Raw genomic sequence first — 21,378 nt, 5'->3', positions numbered from 1 at the left:
GTCACACCAAATTTCAGGTTTTTGGACCCCTCCCCCCCCCTATGTCACGCTTTTTTGTATCCCTTTAACAGGGCTTGTCACATTTAGTATGACCCCCCCCTCCCCCTTACACTGTGACGTAATATATGGATGACGCCTAACGAGAGTAAATTTAAGGCCCATTTAGATGGTACGAGTTACATTGCGGTATTTGAAGGCTGTGCAAAATTATATGTACCCTCAACAGCCCGTAATGTATCTAAAATCGCATGAGAGTTCGCACGCCGTCTAAATCAGGCCTAAATCGCGACGGCTTACTCTCGTTAGTAATATATTTTATATAATCTATGGTAATATTCATACTTCCCGAGTTACATACAATCTTTTTCCTCACACTTGCATTATAAAAAAATATGCAAAAAGGTAAAAAAGAGTTCAATACAGTACTAGAAATTTCTTAACTCCCTAGGGAGAACGTTTTTTCTATAAATCACGCTCCGCCTGCGTGCTATAGCACATTTAAACGGGTGTGATGAAAATGAAATGACGACTCAATTGCCGTTAAAATATGGATATATTCTTTGGATAATAATGATATCATATAGGAATGTGGCCGGGACGGACAAGCCATGAAAAACCGTCCATCAAAATCAGCAGCCGATTTCTTCCTATCGTCCTACTCTTTAGCCTGGCGTCCACTCGGCTCGCCGAGTCGAGCCTCGTTAATTCGCCTTCAGCGTTTCATGAAACTGCGTCGAATCGCATTCAAATATATGAAAACACGATTAAAATTAACCCTTAAATGCATGATTTTTTTCTTTTAACTAGAAATTAATAATGTGATAGACAATGGTTTTCTGACTCTAGGAAAAATAATAAAAAAAATATTTAACATCGATTTTAATACTAAATCAGTGTTAGAAGTAAAATAGGATAAATCTTACTTATATAAATATATAATTACTAGTAAAATTTATAAGAAAACTTTTACTACTATTAAAAAGGTACACTATTTGAGAAACCCCTATGATAAAATGATTAAACATAAAATAGTTACTAACTCTGAAAAAATCTGCCTGAATCATGTACTAAAAATCACCATCATCCAGTTTTTTCACACTTTTCCGCCATTTTTTCTTAAATAAAAACATTATTTCCAACCATTTAAGAAAAAATGGCGGAAAAGTGTGAAAAAACTGGATGATGATCCTACAGATCTAAGAAAAATAAATAAAAAAGTCCAGCTTATATTTTGGCTAGTTTATTAAATAATACATGCATTGTAGCCAAATGGCAACAATATGCATTTAAGGGTTAAGAAGTAGCAACATTGTCACTACACACAATACACGTTCCTGTCAAAACAATACGCGTGAGAAAACGAGACATCATGACCTCAATTAAAAACGGGTTTGTTAGTATGTTTTATTTAGTACTGTCATCAGTATCAGAGTCTTGCGGCGCGCTGGGCGGGCCGGAGTCCTGGCGGCTGCGGAAGTTGCTGAGCACGCTGAAGTGCGTCAGCAGCGTCACCGGCGCCGAGTCCGAGTGCAGGTAGCGGTGCACCTGCACACATCGATCTAAACTACCTAGATGCACCATCACGGCTTAGAATGTGTCCGCAGCAAATTGTGCTTGAAAATGTTCTAAGCACAATTGGGCGGTCAGTAGCGCTTCATCCGCCGTGTCGGCAACATGCCTAAGTGCTCCGTAAAAAAGTGCAAAAATAACACCTTATATACGTTGAAAAAGGATGACGTATCGTATTTCCGGTAAGTAATTGTTAATAATTTTATAATGTTATGCATTTGTGGTCAAAATGGCTTCCTAACTTACAAAAAACATTTATTTTCTAGAATAATTAAAGTAAATTCCTTGATTTGGTCTTACGCAGTTTGTCTCTTTCTCTCGCGCTATACTAGTAATGAGCGGACGGCGACAAAAGATGGATGAAGTGGAACATAGTTAAAAATGGAATGATGGAGTCGCTAATTTATATTTTTTGTAAAAGAAGCCTATTTCATATTAATAGTGTATGTATTTATTTATTATTATGGACCAATAAGTCTGAAATAAATGATTTCAATTCAATAATATTAATACATATCTTATAAATTACTTTAATTATAAAAAGAAACAACCCGGGAATAGCAAATTCGTTTTTAAGTAATAAAAAAGCTTTTTATTCCAGATTCCCAAAACAAGACGTTGAAAGGGAAAAATGGCGCAAGATTATAGCTGAGGAGCGGAGAGAAGATTTACCCAAACAAAGCTTTGAAAGACATTATACGTAGAATAATAAATTAATGTCATCGTTCAATTCTTCTTTGTTTTAATAGCTACTTAATTCATATTCTCCAAGTGCACCCTCACACACACCACATACAATCCCTCAACTGTTTACCTTCACATAATCGCTACACATACACTCACTACACGCACACACACACACACACACATATGTTATATATATACATACCTACACACACACATATATATATATATATATATATATATATTATATATATATATATATATATATATATATATATATATATATATATATATATATATATATACCTCAGGGTGGCTAGCCGAATGGCACAATCGCTCACGAAACGCTCACGAAACGAAGCGCTAGTAGATATCTATCTCTATCGCGCTTGCGTATTGGCGCGACAGAGCCAGCGGCGTATCGCTTTCGTTTGGCGTCGGAGAAATGCCATTCGGCTACGGGGCCAGTTGACTCTATTTAATAATGCAAACATTGCAAAACGTGGAGATATTAATCAGTTCAGTTGCAATTGTCCCCCAGTCCAAATTGTCCCGCCGTACCTTATATATTTTTTTGTTTGAGATAATATCAATAAAAATATCGTACAGTAAAAACTCATTTTTTTTCGCTTAAAATACGCAACATCTCGAAAAATGTTATACCAAACGTTTTGTTCCTTAAGAAATTTTCTATCTAATAGGATTTTTTAAAACAGTTTTTCGCAAAAATACCGCAAATTTCCTCATTCTCGCCTTTCATCTCATAGCGCGACTCCCATGATGCCTCTGTCCATCCTCGTTCCCAATGTAAAAATGGCGTTTAGATTGTTGCAGCGCAAACGAAATTAAACTTAAGTTGGTTGCAATAAGACGTAGATTTTTTTAAAAATATGCACACCTGCGATCTGCGGTAATAAAATTTTATGGCTTTCGCGATGGTCACATTCATTAATGTCATAACCGCCAATTGCTTGCATTTGAAATTGAACTTTAAGTACTAAGAAATAACGTTGTTTTTGTAAAAAAATGAAAGTAGTTTTTACTACATTGCGAAGTTTTCGTTTGTCAACTGGACGCACACATTTGCAACTAAGCGATCGGACACTTTTGAGTGCCGAATTTGTAGGTGATAGTGTATCTAGAGAAGTTTAAATCGATGCCTGCACAACATAACATCATTTTCAGTAGAGATGGTGTATTTTTACGCACTAGTGCGAGAAGTGGTTCATTATATGCCAGGTCGAAACTTCGGAGGCTTATCTGTACTGAAAAACGTCGTACGATACACGTGCGAAAAGGAAATTCGTAACTTGTGTCGATTTGAAACACTCCCTTCGGTCGAGTTTTAATTTATCGCCACTCGTTTCGAACCTCCTTTTTTACGCACTTGTATCGTAATGTACTATTTTATACACAGTATTCTTTTGTTTTCCGTTACATTCGACACGCTATTATCAGGAACCACCAACACTTTTAACTAAATAACCTAACCACAAAATTAAAATTTTGAAAAAAACCCCGACTGCGACATAGTAGACCGATTTTCATGAAACATGGCTAAGAACACTCCCGACTAACTCAGCTTTCAGACAAAAAAAAAACTAAATCAAAATCGGTTCATCCGTTCGGAGAAGTAATCCAAATGTACCTAAAAACTTTTCGGGAATTGCTCATTAATAAAAAATAAAGTGGAACCGTAAGGTACCTTAGGGAACCTTTTTGGTACGGAGCCGTAAAGAATATAAATATAAATATTATAGGACATTCTTACACAGATTGACTGAGGCCCACGGTAAGCTCAAGGCTTGTGTTGTGGGTACTCAGACAACGATATATATAATATATAAATACTTATATACATAGAAAACATCCATGACTCAGGAACAAATATCTGTGCTCATCACACAAATAAATGCCCTTACCGGGATTCGAACCCGGGACCGCGGCATAGCAGGCAGGGTCACTACCGACTGCGCCAGACCAGTCGTCAAAGAAGGAGAATAATATACTCTGTCAAACAAGTCTGTCAGTAAATTTTATAAGAACAAAGAAAACTATATGCATCCTTTTCTTTAGGGTGCTGGAGAAAAGGATACCTATAGTTGTCTTTGTTCTTATTTGACAGAGTTTAGTTACATTGGCGCCCAGCTTCCTCAGCATGGCGGTGAAGGCGCGCTCCTCGCGCCCGATCCACGGCCGCGCCTCGTCCTGCACCTGGTACGGGCTCACGTGCACGAAGATCTCCACGTCTGCAACCATGCATATTCTCATTTATTGCATAACACATGTGAGCAAAATACGGCGGAATCACGAGACTACTAGCGCCATCTAGTGTGGAATAGCATAAACGAGTAGGTGATCACGAAATAAAATGAACCCTGAGCAAAAAAATGGCGCTGTTATTTTGATGTATGCGGTGACAGTTCAGTATAATATGAAGAAAAATCGTTCTAATAAAATTCCGCAACATGGCGCGTAGTCAGCGATATTTCTGGTCAGGCTTTACTAATTTTATTGTACTTTTATACAGGATATGTGTGAGCAAAGTACGGCAAAATTACGAGACCACTAGCGCCACCTAGTGTGGAATAGCGTTAACGTATAATTACGAAATAAATTTGAAAACTATTAATTTCCCGCATAGAGTTATAACAAAATAGTTTCAACTGCTATATCGTCACCACTTTGAAAAAAACTTGCATCTTCTTCTGTCAATGAAAAGAAAAATGTAATAAGTATGTAGGCAATGCATATAGACTTACTGCGTTTTAACTTTGAGGAGCAGTGTGAGATACGAGATTTTTTCAAAGTAGTGACGATATGCCGCTATGTCGTGCTGATAATAATCAGTTACTTTATAAATAAAATAGCCTCAAAGTGTCCAAACTGAGGTTCAAATGTTTAAATTTTGTATCGAGAGATGGCATTCTATGCACTATGGCTACACATTTTACTTTGACAGCTTTTCTTTGAAAATAATATACTAACTGAGCCTGACGAGTGTTTCTAGTAGGCAGCGAGAGCTGAGCCACGTGTTGCGTCCGCCAGCGTGCCCGCCGTCCAGCCAGTACATCGCCGTGATGCATGAAATAAACCTGAAATAAATGTTAAACGAATCGGTAAAAAAAACTCATCATCAGGGCAATTCCAGTACATAAGCCGTGCATGTTTTTTTATTTATGATGCAAATTGAAATCTTAATTTATCTCTAGATAATAAATTAGATATATTGATATTTAAATTAGCACCATGAATAAAAAACATGCAAAAAATTACCCATCATCATCATCATATCAGCCGAAAGACGTCCACTGCTGGACATAGGCCTCCCCAAAGATTGCCACAATGACCTGTCCTGCGCCACCCGCATCCAGCGGACTCCTGCGACCTTCACCAGGTCATCAGTCCGCGAACTATCAAATTGGGTTGTCATGGAAACACACTTGTAATACCTTGTACCTTTCGCTGCATCAGTCCACTCCGCCTTCCGGTACGCGGTCGTCAATCGAGAACATTTCCGACCCAACGGCCATCGGTTCTACGTGCAATGTGCCCCGCCCACTGCCACTTAAGTTTAGCGATTCGGAGGGCGGTAAAAAAATACCTTTGAATAATGAAATCTTAGAGATGAGAATACAAAACTGTTCTTTGGTTTAACATTGGACAAAAATCTACAATGGACTCCTCATATAAGAAAACAAATTAAATTCAGCCGCATACGTCGTTAGGAGAACAGGCAACTGACTAATGTTGAGACAACTCGCCTATTGTAATGTTTTGCCACCGAGTTTCATGCCGGTCCCATAGTGGATACCCCCCTCCAACTGAGGGGGGACTGAAATCTTCTCGAGGCTGAGGCGTAGGGTTAGAGCCGGCGTAGCTTTATTTGACGTTCATATGCGCATTGTAAATTGTAATAAGCCTACTTGAAAAATAAATATTAAATTTTTCATTTTCAGACACATTTGTCAAATACAATCGAGCTAATGTTAAGGTCTAAAATGTTACTTTTAAGCAAAGACATATGTAACTCCGTATAGACGGATAAAGTCGTACGGTGGCCTAGATGGCGTTAAACCTTTGGGGAACGTTCGGCTAGATGGCGTTAATATTAATATTTGACGTATTATAAAGCTAACAATATGGGCCAAATTGTCAAAATTGAGGTTTAAAAGTTTTAAGCTTGTGTCGAGAGATGGCAGTCTATGCACTGTGATTACACATTTTACTTTGACAGTTACTCTCCTCTTTGCTTCGCTGTTCATAAAATCCTAACAAATAGGGACCATTCGCCGTGAAAATGGTAAAATAAACAACCTGGTTGCTTGTGTGTCGGCAGGCGTGAGTGTGTGTGTGTAGTGGAACTCGTACAATAGCTGGTTGAGCACCACGCAGCCTTTGCTGAACCCCACTAGCGACAGCTTGGACTCATGCAGCGCTAAGTCTGCTCGCCACCACAGGCGGTTCGTTCTGTAAATAAGCAGTAATTGAATAAGTATTAAGATAAAAACAATTTTTGATTGAATTGTCTGTAACACTCAATTCTAACAAACTCAAACAATAACTTTGTTTATTTTTTTATTTTTAAAAAAATGGCCAGTGATTGACCTTAGTCGCACTCGCACCTGATGGAAAGGCATGGCCGAAGTTGTAGCTGACTGGTTCAGTAATAGCCTATTCACTCTTGACTTAAATACACCTAGATTGTATTCGGCCGGGAATTATTTTTAATTTATTATTATTTAAATTTTATTGCACATAATAAAAGAGTGCAAATGGACTTAATGCCTTAAGGCATTCTTTACCAGTTAACCACTGGGTCAAAGAAACATTTGATACATCAAATTAAATTCAAAACGAATGGCGATCTATTGAAACATGACCGAAAGGGAGTGATCTAAATCAATACAAGTTGGGAATTACTTCTATTTAATATCTATAAGTATCTTCGCACGTGTAGTGTGCACATTTTACAGTATATTATAGTTGTTAAATGTTTCGACATACTCACGTAATGTACTGCTTTGAGCCCTAGAGCGGTAAAGTAGCGCCAAATGTATTGTAAATGTAATTTCTGACACCTTGATGCCATGAGGAGGCTCACTGATATTTTATCCCACCAGGCGGCGCTAGTACAAGTGCATAGGCATGTCACTGTCATTCATATGTGTGTGAGAGAGAAAAATATCTTCTCGCTCTCACGTATGAAATTCTTTGTCTGTGCAATGGACTAATAAGGTGGCGCCATCTGTCATAACCTTTGAGTGTGCCTCTTCATTAACTAGTACTTTAGACTGTTGACGAAAGTTTACGAACATTTAAAAAATATCACCCGTTACAAGTTTGGCTGCAGGACATCAAGCAATTTATTTCTCTACTTATAGTTAGTTACTTATTTTTTTTTAAATTATGCGGGTTACTCACGTGTTAAGTCGATATAACGTTCGACATGTTTCGATCCATTTCTGAGGATTTTTAAATATGTTTGAGTCTCACGGGAGATGTATAGTTCGTTACTTTTTAACCCCCGACGCAAAAACGACAGGGTGTTATAAGTTTGGCGTGTCTGTCTGTCTGTCTGTGTCTGTGGCATCGTAGCTTCCGAACGGATGAACCGATTTGGATTTGGTTTTTTTTTGAAAGCTGAGTTAGTCGGGAGTGTTCTTAGCCATGTTTCATGAAAATCGGTCCATTATGTCGCGGTCAGGGGTTTTCTCAAAATTTTAATTTTGTGGTTATTTATATTTTCACAGACGACATCCATTGGAACAAAACCTACTCACGGCTCGAGTGTCTCTGGAGCTGGATTTGCCGCGCCGTTTGAGCTACTTTCTTCCTTCGGCGGTGTCTGTAATATTATGAACAATTAGTTATAAATAAATAAATAAAATAAATAAATATTGGGGACATCTTACACAGATCAACTTAGCCCCAAACTAAGCAAAGCTTGTACTATGGGTGCTAAGCGATGATACACATACTTCTATAGATACATACATACTTATATACATAGAAAACGTCCATGACTCAGGAACAAATATCTGTGCTCATCACACAAATAAATGCCCTAACCGGGATTCGAACCCAGAACCGCGGCTTAGCAGGTAGGGTCACTACCGACTGAGGCAGACCGGTCGTCTGTATTTTGAGTTTCCGAAATACACTACCAGTCAAAAAGCTTTTCACCACAGTCGCACTATATACATAGTGCGACTGTGGTGAGTTATAGAAAAATCGTTCTCCCAAGGGAGTTATGAAATTTCTAGTACCGAAATTAACTTCTGTTTATCTTTTTACATACTTTTTAAAAACATTGTGTGTAACTCTGGGAGCATGAATATTGTAAAATCGAGTCTTTAAATCTCCCCGGCAAACTGTCACGATTTAACGACGACGACCGGTCTGGCTCAGTCGGTAGTGACCCTGCCTGCTGAGCCGCGGTCCCAGGTTCGAATCCCGGTAAGGGCATTTATTTGTGTGATGAGCACAGATATTTGTTCCTGAGTCGTGGATATTTTCTATGTATGTATTTATCTATTTAAGTATGTATATCGTCGCTTAGCACCCGTAGTACAAGCTTTGCTTAGTTTGGGGCTAAGTTGATCTGTGTAAGGTGTCCCCCAATATAAAAAAAAAAAACTTAGTCTCGTTAGTAATATTCAACTTCCTCCCCTTGTTGCACAATGTAACAGTCAACCAATTGGAACCATAGGCCACTCTACAACTATGTCAAAATGACAAGCAGTAAGAGATTTTTCATCACACCCGCACTTTAAATGTGCTATTGCACGCAGGCGGAGCGTGAGTTATAGAAAAATCGTTCCCCCAAGGGAATAATGAAATTTCTTGTACCGTACTTAACTTTTTTACATCTATTTACATATTTTTTACATTGCGAGTGTGATAAAAAACATTGTGTGTAACTCGGGGAGTATGAATATTACTATCTCGAGTCTTTAAATCGCTCCGGCAAGCCGTCGCGGTTTAACTGACTCTCGTTAGTAATATTCAACTTCCTCCCCTTGAATTCAATTCAATTTATTTATTCGTTCATCACATAATAAATAGATGGTAACATAATTCTTCATAGAACTACTATGATGTGATATTGTCTTCGGTTACCGCGATAGTTACTCATGAAATAAAACTATGGAAACGGATTAAATCGCGTATAATGAATTTAAAATACATCCCGACGTTTCGAACTCTTTACAGCGTTCGTGGTCAACGTTTACGTGGTTCGTGGTTCATTATACGCGATTTAATCCGTTTCCATAGTTTTACTATGATGTGCCTTTTGGCGTACGAAATAATTTATTATAATCTAGTTATATATACAAATTGCACAATGTACTATATTTACACTTAAAAATTATGAACATTCAAGTGCCTGAGACATATTTAAAATCACAGGCATGTAACAACTTCAGTACAAAATCTGACACGCTCGGCCGCCATACAAATAGATCAACTTGTTTCTTCTAAGGGTCGCTTGCACCAAACCGTCTGTCTTCGTTAAAGCGTTCGTTAAATATTATTGTACTAGCGTTTTCCCGGCTTCGCCCGCGTACTAATCTAATCCTGTTTTCCCATACAAACTTTGGACCCCCATTTCACCCCCTTAGGAGGTGAATTTTGAAAAATCCTTTCTTAGTGCTCCTCTACACCTTATAAGAAACCTACGTGACAAATTTGGAATCTTCGGCTGTGCGTTAATATGTCAGTCAGTTTCTTCTTTTTTAGGGTTCCGTAGTCAACTAGGAACCCTTATAGTTTCGCCATGTTTGTATGTCCGTTCGTCCGTCCACGGATAATCTCAGTGACCGTTAGCACTAGAAAGCTGAAATTTGGTACCAATATGTATTTCAATCACGCCGAAGTGGTAAAATAAAAAGTGGAAAAAAAATGTTTTGTTAGGGTACCCCCCCCCCTACATATAAAGTGGGGACAGATTTTTTAATAATCGCTCCTAAAGGAAAAAAAAGTGTGCCCCCCCCCCTCTAACTTTTGAACCACATGTTTAAAAAATATGAAAAAAATCACAAAAGTAGAACTTTATAAAGACTTTCTAGGAAACTTGTTTTCAACTTGATAGGTTTAGTAGTTTTTGAGAAAAATACGGAAAACTACGGAACCCTACACTGAGCGTGGCCCGACAAGCTCTTGGCCGGTTTTTTTATATATTAGATGGGAAGTTCTATAGACGTCTGCTGTGTGACGATAATGTGTCTGTCAAATGTGGTTGATGCAACTGGCCCTAGATGTAATTGTGTGGTCTCATCTTACGTTTAACTCGTCAGCGTCGTTGGCCGCCGCCTCCAGCCCGGCTAGCAGCTCCTGTTCGGGGATCTTCTTCACTTGATTACTCACTTCCTGCAGTAACCTGCACAAGCAAATACACAAGTTCTAGCTTCCTAAATCTGTATTTCATATTTTCGGTCCTTCTCAAGACGTAAGGGCTAATTCTTTTCGAAGCTAATTACCGCGTCTCGTTTGTTTTCATTGGAATTTCAGTTCTGATACTAATAAATTAGAATTCAAATTCCACTGAAAATAGAAGCGTCGCGGCAATTAGAATATGGACTAGACGATTGAGGAGAAGATTGCTACTTTTGCAATTATAGGAGCCAAGCATGTAGATACTAGAAGTGTCTTTTCAAAAGGACTTATTCTATAAGTCCACAGAGGTTATTTTTATTTATTTATGTCTTCCTAGGGAAATATCCCTTGTTAACTTATGGACATAAGTCCTTTTGAAAAGACACTCCTCATACAGAAAAAAAAATGCAAACGCGATCGTGGTGTATTTTTCCAAACAATTTGGGAATATGTAATGTATCATACAGAGAAAGGACAAGTTGAGACAGTTTTCTGTCAGCGTCGCATAGGGTTTGATGTCTCGGTCGAGTCCTAACTCCTAAGGAGGGTTGGGAGGGGGTAGGAGCTAGTACCACAGTATAAGGACGACCCAGTAGTGAATCTCCCGCGATCGTCCGTTGCCACATAACGCGCGCGTTGTCTCTGCACCTCGCTCGCGCAGAGCGCTACTCAAGGACAAAAACCGCGCGGCGCAAAATTTGTTAGAAGAATTATCACTGGTTTTATACTGTGTACCTACTTCTGCAAGTGCAGCAACGCGCTGTGCGTGGGCGTGTGCTCGGGGACGCCGGGGTTGTTGCTCGGCACGAAGTTATCGTAGCAGCTAAAGCTCTTGTACTTGATTCTGCAAACATCGGGACATAGAAAAATGTTAAGTTTTGATAATTAATTTTTGTTGTTGGTTTAGTTAAGCAGTACAAGCATACACCGTGTTTTTTTTTTGTTTTCCGTTAAATTCGACACGTCGTTAGGTTCATTATCAGGAACCACCCTGTATATCACTTATATGTAGTTAAATTCGCAAAAAAATTTTTTTCCTTGTTTTCATACATAATAAATCAATTTATTAGTGTGAGAGACCCTTAAAAATAACATTCAAGTAACAGTCAAGTGATTGACGGCACATGTCAAAACAAATAACATTATAGGAATTGGTAAAGGCTGTCACAAACATGTTCAGTAATTATCTTTAATTTTTTAATAACTCAATAACCGTAAGAGTTAAGACGCTAGTTTCTTAGAGAAATTAATTATATTTGATCTAAAGAACATTCCCTTAAAGTTAACGGAATTCAATAAAAACAGGGTGTATATGTGGCGTTTCATGTCCAAACTATCCTTACGGTTCATCTGCAATAAAGACTAGCTTCTGGTGGGATTCTAGAGCACTTGGCATGCATGGTAACAACATATTTTCGTCCTAAAATATGCTGACGATAGAACTTAAGCTTCTTTTAGGACGAATAGGTCTGGTCACCATCACCATTAGTCCTTAGTCTGTTTTCACACATATCATCCGATATCAGAACGATAGAAGAACACTGAGAGAAAAAACAAACAGTTTTCATGTTCGTTCAACAAGTTTTTTGGTTAAAATAGCGCCTACGTGCTCTTTGGTTCAAACAACAAGCTACTTGTCATTTGAATCGGCAATATATTTGAATCAACAAGTCGATTTTATAAAAACAACCTGACACGTGTTGTTTTAAACATACGTTTGGCTGATTCAAACGGATAAACCGCAACAAGTCGAACTTGTTAAATTCACAATGCAAATTTCTCTCAGTGAAGGATTTCAATGGAAAAAAATCCAAGATGGCGCCTGTAATGTATGGGATATCGGTCCGACATTCGGATAATGTGAAAACGCACTTAAGTGTAACGCTCGTATTGCGCATGGAGCGGGGCGGGGCGTACGGGGCACAGTCAACCAATTTAAAACCCTAGGCCACTCTATAACCATGTCAAAATGACAAGTGTAAGGGCAAAAGTCGATATTCGGATCGAACCATAATACGACCATTAGATAGGTAATAACCCAGGTAGAATGAAAGAGACAACATATGTATAAAGTATGAATGTGCGAGTGAGACGTAGACAATAAAGAACACTTCCGACATGTCGTTGTTTCATTGAACATCACCTTACACAAGCAGTAAGAGATTTTTTCATAATTTCTTACAATCTGATTTATAACGTCACTTGAAATAGGCAAGAGTGCATGGGAGGTGGTTGAAGTAAACACTGTAGTCAGTTGTGGTCCATAGGTATAATGTCTCCAACCTATCTCCTAACACTCCCCAATACATTGTGATTGTGGTTTATAATATAAATATATAAATATTGGGGGACACCTTACACAGATCAACTTAGCCCCAAACTAAGCAAAGCTTGTACTATGGGTGCTAAGCGACGATATACATACTGAAATAGATAAATACATATAAAATTATTATATACATAGAAAACATCCATGACTCAGGAACAAATATATGTGCTCATCACACAAATAAATGCCCTTACCGGGATTCGAACCCAGGACCGCGGCTCAGCAGGCAGGGTCACTACCGACTGAGCCAGACCGGTCGTCAAAATATAATATAGTTAACCTACGTGTTGAGAGGCAGTCCCTTATCGTATGGAGAGGCGGTTTATCTGTATTCAATCACTATTACGTTGTCTACGTGATCAACGTGTAGGAATGTCTACTGGCCTATCACACACTGTAACATAGTTCTACAGTGGCCTAGGGTTTCAATTGGTTGACTGTACATGTGAACTATTGAAGCTCATGCAAGTGTCTTGAGTAAACCAAATTTTTATGTGGTTGCCACTAAATACTATGTAAACTCTACGAGTTAATACGTGCAGCTTGGTGCCAAAGTTGGCAACATGCGATACTAGCGCCCCTAGCGGCATGAGTTGATCAAAATAGTTTAGTTCATTCAGTATAAAATTAAAAAAAGTCACACATTCTTATTTTTTTGTTTTATTCCGTCTAAAAATGTTAAAGTAGATCAAGTAATCGCATTTTCTATGTTAATTTACTAAAATAAAAGGCTGACAAACTACTTTGAACAACTCGTACCGCTAGATGGCGCTAGTAAAATTGTTGCCGCTCCATTGTATGGGAAACGTCAGAAGCTGCACGTATTAACTCTAGAGTTTATATAGTATTTGTTGCCACTCAGAATTGCGAGCTCTTTCAATCCTAATAGGATAAAGAGAAAGGATTTTTCCCATTCCGTTACCATTTTTTCATACATGTTGTATGGCGGTAACGGAACGGAAAGTTTGAAAAATGTATGGAAACCGTGGGACATTTTTTTCTCCTATCAGGTTCGAAAGACCTTGCGATTCTGAGTATGAATCGCGTAAAAAATACCTGTTACAAAAAAAGTGGGGTGTACAAATTTAAAAAAAATGGCCGTTTCACTATTTAGAATTTATTAGAGATGGGCCGAATATTCGGTATTCGGCATATTCGGCAAGTTTTTCAATGTTCGTATTTGGCCGAATAATTCGGTTGCTTTGCCGAATATTTACCGAATAAACAAAGTAAAAAAAATATGAAGATCTTACGTATTCCTTTGGATAATAAGCTCCTATTTTAGTAGCTTTCTAAGGAACTACGAAAAGTACGAAAAAGAGATAATTGCCTATGCGTCAAAATACAAATAGAAAGTTGAAAAAAACCGTAGTTTAAGAGTTGAGAAGAGTTTAGAGTTGTTTTAACTAAGTTTTAGTTAAATTCACTAAATCGTAATAACCACCTGAGGTAATAACATATGTAACCATTATCAATCATTTAATAGTTTTAATCTTAAGATCCGCTTTCTAAATATGGCGTAACCGAATATTCGGCCGAATGCTCGGTTCGGTAAGAGCTGAACCGAATGTTCGGCCGAATATTCTTATTCGGCAAAGTCCATATTCGGCCCATCTCTAATTTAGATACTATCTAGTGCCCCTAGGCTCTACGCTAGCTTACCTGGAGGGCCGAACGACTACAATATGGTAGGTGGGGAAGTTTTGGCTGAGGATGCGAGCCGTGTTCTCGAGGTTCCACTTGATGTAGGCCCGATTATCGCGGTGCGCCTGCATGATCTCAGGGTAGTCCTGTAGATTATGGAAGTTAGATTTGACGTTAAAGTTACATTACGTACCTATAAATTCTTAAGAATTTACACGCGCGTCACGGTTCCCTTACCACGCACGCCTTTAAGTGCAAGTATGTAATTGCAATTACTACAACATGGACTAAAAAATAAAGGTTGACTTATTGTATTAGAATGAGGAGCCACCAAGAATATTAAATACCATGGATTTTGCGTGCCGACCAATGAGTTGAAGCCAGGTTCATTCACCTTTACTCCTATGTTCTATCTCTTTCCGACACTGTGATGTATTGCCAGATTAGTTACTAAAAAAAACGTATAAAACATTCTTCAATCAAATTGACTTACTTTTCTTTGTATTATACGAAAAAAAACTCAATCAAAAACCTTATTTCTCCGGTATTTACCTCCTGCGTACTATGGGAACACTAATAATAAAAAAATATGCCCGATATGTCAGAATTGTCAAAAGTCATTCACCGATTCAGATATTTATTTTGCGAAATAAACGTTTTTCGACGATTTACTTAAGTTCTGCGCTATGTATTGCATAGTGAACCATTGTGGAAGTAAATGGAAACCGAAATCCGACGTAAAATTTCACAAGTAAGTACTTATTTTACCAAAATGTTCATAAACCTCGCTGGCAATAAATTTTCTGCTATTTTGCTTGTAATCTTGGTTAGTTCTTATCATTATATTGTTTTCATTGTCTCAAATTATATCAAAATTCCCACGAATAGGTTTAGAACGATAAATATGACCTTTAAAGAAAAATAATGCTATGTGTGGTTTTACGACTAGGGTGACCAATCTTTTTTCTTGCATGGTATTTACTCTTATTGAATGGAGCTAAATCTATCAACTTGGTACGGTTTCTATGTTCATAGTTCATATCACAGTATAATAATACCAACTTTATTGTTTATGTCTTTACAATTAACATGAATAATATTAAACTTTTCAGTGTTCCAAAAGATGAAGGAAGGAGGCAGCGTTGGCTGTCGATTGTACCGATAAAAGGAAATGTTTCAGAGCGTTCGACAATTTGCAGATTTGCACTTTAAGCCTGAAGATTATGACACAGAAAGAAATTTTAAAAATCGGTCCAGTAACGACGGAGATATCGTGGCATAAACATTAAATTGAGATACATATATATATATATATATATATACATGCGAAGAGAATTGAAATACGTACGAATTGAGAACCACCTTCCTTGAGATTTGGGGCGGCGCTTAAAAATAAAGATACTGTTTTAAAACGTCCTAGTATTTCATTATTTCCCCATTGACAAATACTTCCCTTATATTTTTGTGGCTATTCCCACTAGTTACCACCAAGTTTTTACCTGTCCTAATTACTGGGATTTTCCCCACATTGTTAATTACCACACCGGGGGTTGATAGCTACTGGGATTAGTTTTCCCAGTAGTTACTACCAAAATATTATTGTGATAGTTTAAAGTGACTGAAACATTTTTTAATAAATACAGGTGTCAGTAAAAGAAAAGTTATATTTTAAGCCTCGTGTTGCAACACTCACCACGCTCTTATTCTGGAACGGTTCTGAAAAAAAAATCCCAGTAGTTTACCACTGGTAAAAACTGTACCGTATTTTGTGGCGTAAGGCAAAGTAACTGCAGAGTGGTATAGAAATGGACCTTATTGGCGGTTGACAAATTAGTAAGGTGCATTAGAGTAATTCCGAATGACAGAAATGTTCAGATAATTCCGAAAGGGGAATCTTGATATGACGGAAATAATGGTGATTTCTATGCGACTTTCCTAATTAGACGACTTTCGGAATTGCCCTAATATACCTTACTTTTTGAGTTTGTGAGGATGGATGTTCACTTTCGTGATAAAACGATTGATCGGATTTGAATTTAATAAGTTACAAAATTAATCAGTCGTATAAACGTAATACGTCAAATTCCGCGGGATATCCCTAATGTATGCTTAATCATGGACACCCTAAAGAAAGAGATGCAAGACCGGCGTGACGTAATTCAAGGTCAAATTTTTTGGCTTCAACGTAATGTTCGGCACGCAATATCCATGGTATATAATATTCTTGGGAGCCACACTGACATTTTTATCCCGCCAGGCGGTGCGTCTGCTAGTGTCTAGGCATGTCACTGTCATTCATATGTGAGAGAGAAAAAAACATCATCTTCTCGCTCTCACGTAAGGACTAATAGGGTGGCGCCATATGTCATAACCTTTGAGTGTGTCTCCTCTTTAATAATTCAGCTAAACACAATGTATATTTGATACAATTTCATTCATTTTAACTTTAAAGTTAAGTTATTGTCCAAACTCACTGAATTAAAACATGCTCACGAAGAAACAAGCCAATCCAGTACAAAAACTGTCATACAATAATATTGCATTGTCAACGTTTCTACGCCAAAGCGAACGTTTAGTACAATCTACGATGAACAAACGATAGCGTGTTCTATCTCGCCGGTGGCGCCATCTCTTGCTACATTGAGTAAACTGAGATAATGCAAGTAACTCGAATATATAGTCATATTTTGTCGTGTTCATTACTGTAAGTGCGTTTTCACACTATCCGATCCGATATCGGATGTCGGAAGGATTTCCAAGGCAAAAATCAAAGATGGCGTCTTCAATGTATGGGATATCGGTCCGACATCCGATATCGGATCGGATAATGTGAAAACGCACTTAGGGCTAGTTGCATCAATTTCGATCGAGCTTCGCTTGGAGTTTTTTTTATTATATCGTGTTTTGAGACCGTACTTTGCGTTTAATAACGAGAACGAAAAACGCATGAAAACGCGAAAATTCGGGTTTCCTGAGACCTACGACTAAGCTAGATCGATTTTTATCAGATTAGATAGATAGATAGACGATTTAATGCCACTGAGTCCAAGTTTGTTACAGATGAGTATGTAAGTTGGAAGGGCTTTATACATAGAACTTTAAATCTTAGATGTGCCCCGTGTGGTGACGGGTTGAGAATTTCACCACCCCCTTTCTTCCCGTGGGTGTCGTAGAAGTAGGCGAGAGGCTGGCAACCTGTCATTGCAATGTAACAATTTGGATTTATTTCAACCCCTTTTTGCCAAGAGTGGCACTGAAACTTAGTAGTTCATGTGCTCTGCCTACCCCTTTATGGAATACAGGCGTGATTATATGTATGTATGTATGTATCTTATGTATCTAAGATGTGGTACCTGAACGTCGCCGCCCCAGAAGACAAGCGCGGGCGGCGCTTGCACGCGGCGCACGCACGGCGAGAACAGCACGTCATTGCGGCGCCCCTCTAACCCCTGTAACACAGTAACCATAGAATTAAAAAAAAAAGTTTGTCTTTGATGAAGGCGGTTTGTTTACAGACTACGTTTGAAATGTTCCGTCCCTGTCACTCTTACGTGCGCATTAACAAGTGCGAAGAGGCAACACACCGAACAAGGTTCGCGGTAGGCATGTGCTAGAGGCGCCCTCGCAGAATTTCGCGTAATATCCCCTATAGGTCGCTATAGTACATTGTACAATGTGGGACTGAAATAAATAAATAAATTTTATAGGACATTCTTTCTTACACAAATTGACTGAGCCCCACGGTAAGCTCAAGCCGGCTTGTGTTGTGGGTACTCAGACAACGATATACATAATAAGTATACAAATACTTATATACATAGAAAACATCCATGGACAAACTCAGGAACCACAGAGAACCTCCTATAGAGTAGAAATCTTGTATATTTTGTTCGCGATACGAGTCACCAGTGTTTGGGGTGCGAGGAGCGGGCGGGGAATGTGTTAAGCGCGCTGTGATTGGCCGTTTCAAGGACGGCGGGCAGTCGCGCCAGATGAAAAGGGACAGAAGTATGACTGTCCCTCTACTGACGCGTAAGTGGCCAATGTAAGTTGACCTATGCCGGCTCTGAATAAATTATAAATATGACTTATTTGTGGAATGTAATGCCGTCTGTTTTTAAATTTGAGCTTCTTGTTACCTTTCCACACCATTTCACACTACAGGTGGACATCTTTAAGGCATCAAAATACCCTTTTCCAATTTTTTAGTGCGAAAAACACGCGCTGCTTTCGGGTCTGTTACTTGGTCGATACTGATCGGGCACGGCGAGCGCCCGCGCTTATATCAGTGCAAATACTAGGAAGGCTGGCGACCGCGAGTCGTCTTGTAATGGATGTCTATAGGGGTTGGTCTGTGTCAGGAACTCATCACACAAATAAATGCCCGTACCGGAATTCGAACCCGGGACTGCGGCTCAGCAGGCAAGGTCACTATCCGCTAGGCCAGACCGGTCGTCAAATTCTAACTTTTCCTAACACCGCTCCGCTTGCGTGCAACAGCACATTGTGTGCGAGTGTGATGAGAAAAATGTTATCTTGTATTGTGAAGGCTTTGTAGAAATGTCGGCGAACCTTGACGCGACTGAGTCGCACCACCATTCGCTTCACCGAGCCATGTTTCCGCGGCCGCGACGCATCGCTGCGAGGCTCCGTGGGGGACGGACGCAGCTCCCAACCTGGACACCAAATACGTCAACATTTTAAAGGAGGAAAATATCATTAGTTTTGTTTCAAGTCCTGGTCCAAAAGCGAGTTAGCGATGAGCTATTGGCGATAGAAAAGAACAAAAGATAGTCGCTCCCGTGTAAATAAAAGAGAGATCAAGTTATAGTTCATCGCTTCGCTCATTCAATGGATCGTATCCAGCTTTAACTCCCCTCATACTTGTAAATTAGTTAAGATTCATCAGTCTGTAAGACACAAGATTGACTAGATTGAGATTGAGGAATAAAACAACCATATAGATTTCAATATTTTTATTTGATTACTAATAAAATTAGACAAAGTAAAAAATACATGTACACAAAACGCTTATTTTACAAAAAATCTTGGAAATTTATAAAGAACCTACTCCTTGATTCTTTTGGCCGATCAGCCAAACGTTTTGCCAGTCAGTCATTATGAACATTGTACTAGACTTTCTTACTGTCACTTCACTTGTCTATTAGCCTTCTGGTGATAATACTTAGTATCATTCATGCACACTGTTATCTTCAGAGTAATGTCGTCCAAGCAGTTCTTGAGGTCCTCTCGGAGCTCCCGGACCTTGACCCTCACGTCTTCACACATGAGATTGTAGCACATGGCCACTAGCCCCATGCCCAGTAACACGTAAACAAAGTTGATGACCAGCTTCACATGAGAGCCTCCGGCTGAATCAGCAATGTTAGCTCCGGGAACAAAGTCTCCAAAACCAATTTTACACAAGCTTATAACGCAGAAGTATGTAGAATCCAAATAGTTCCATTTCTCCCATGCCCCAAACATAATAGTGCCCGACAGGATGTAAAATGATATCACCCACAGGCAAGCAGTTGACGGAACTGTGATCTTCCTCTTTATCGGCTCTCCATCTTCAAACATCGGGTCTTCACGTCTGCTGCACTCGTGAGCCGTTATATACAACCATTTAAAGCTTTTGGCTAATACCTTACCCATATTGCAGAAGTATAAAATATAAATTGGGATGCCAAAAAAAGCATATGCGATTGTTAGAATTTTACCCCAAACCGTTTTAGGTACAATATTTCCATATCCAATCATGGTGAACACTGATAAACTGTACATTAGAGCGGCTGGGAATGACCAGATATCTTCAGGCGAGTGTCCACTATAGCCTTTATGTATGGCTTGTGAGATATTATTCTGGTATACTCGAAGGATTTCATCTGCTCCAGTTTTGAAGGCGGCCTCATCAAAGATGTTGTTTTCCTGTACAATGGTCCAGAGCTGCCTGGTGGTGTTGAGGCGCCACTGGCGCACGTCCTCGAGCTGCCGGTCGGGGCTGTTCTTCTCAATGTGTATGAAGCTGGCGGCGCCGAGCATCGCGTAACACACCACTAGCGCGCCAACTCCCACTTGTGTAAACATGAATGCTATGAACTTCCTCAAGCAATCCTTTATCTTCTCCCTGGCGTCGCTGCCAGTGGTGGACGACGAGTCCCTGCTGCGCATGGAGCCGTGGAAGCTCGAGTACGCTGTGTTCTGTCGCTCCATGATAACGGTCTCATATAAATTACGAAACTGGAGTATTCCAGCGGCACTGACGCGAGTAGTAGTACGTGAGCGCCTGCCCTCGCACGCCCACTATTTCGGGAGAATAATTGGCAAGACGCCAGACTAATGTTATTATAAAACATAGGTTGTTTTGGTTCGAGTACCTATGAAACTTCATTTGCCCTAATTTAAACAACACAAACATTCGAATTACCTAATGAAATAAGGGCATTGCTGGGGGATGTAATATGTTATCACTTATTAGTGATCCCATCGGTAGTGATGACTCCCATTTAATGCGTTTTTTAATAAATTACTAAGTAAAATAAGCGCACTTACCCTTACCCTTTGTAAACAGTGCTTTTCTGCTTTATTTGTATGTATAAAGGTATTGTAAAAAAGCAAACACTCGAAAAGCAATAGTAACAGCAACTGCAGATACGACTCAGCTTTATAATAAACAAATGAGACAGTATTTTATTTTGATTTTTGCATGAATAAAATATACGTCAATTCAATTTGTTGATACGAGCTCAGACTGAAACTAAACGCAGTTT

The 21,378-nt window shown here is 39.0% G+C and overlaps 2 protein-coding genes across 3 annotated transcripts; both read right to left on the bottom strand.

The window, feature by feature from the left end:
* Positions 1-1,390: 1,390 nt before the first annotated feature.
* On the bottom strand, positions 1,391-21,366 carry LOC125237721 (mitochondrial protein C2orf69 homolog). 2 transcript variants are annotated; one of them, XM_048144887.1, is made up of 11 exons: positions 21,161-21,366; positions 19,178-19,281; positions 17,959-18,054; positions 14,624-14,751; positions 11,372-11,476; positions 10,540-10,636; positions 8,037-8,101; positions 6,571-6,723; positions 5,242-5,348; positions 4,390-4,502; positions 1,391-1,545 (listed from the first exon to the last, which is right to left on the bottom strand). In XM_048144887.1, the coding sequence occupies exons 2-11, from the start codon at positions 19,202-19,204 to the stop codon at positions 1,405-1,407; spliced, it is 1,032 nt and encodes a 343-aa protein (XP_048000844.1). In that variant the 5' UTR covers positions 19,205-19,281; positions 21,161-21,366; the 3' UTR covers positions 1,391-1,404. The 2 variants fall into 2 exon arrangements, with proteins under 2 accessions (XP_048000844.1, XP_048000852.1); XM_048144895.1 differs by having other exon boundaries at positions 21,167-21,366.
* On the bottom strand, positions 19,573-21,054 carry LOC125237713 (TWiK family of potassium channels protein 7). Its single transcript, XM_048144876.1, has one exon. It carries the CDS (start codon positions 20,819-20,821, stop codon positions 19,754-19,756), a length of 1,068 nt encoding a protein of 355 aa, XP_048000833.1. The 5' UTR covers positions 20,822-21,054; the 3' UTR covers positions 19,573-19,753.
* Positions 21,367-21,378: the final 12 nt, after the last annotated feature.

This window comes from Leguminivora glycinivorella, chromosome 2 (assembly GCF_023078275.1).
Source record: "Leguminivora glycinivorella isolate SPB_JAAS2020 chromosome 2, LegGlyc_1.1, whole genome shotgun sequence".
In the NCBI taxonomy this organism is placed as follows: Eukaryota; Metazoa; Arthropoda; class Insecta; order Lepidoptera; family Tortricidae; genus Leguminivora; species Leguminivora glycinivorella.
Note: the sequence above shows the minus strand (reverse complement) of the source record. Positions and strands in the feature narration are given on the sequence as shown.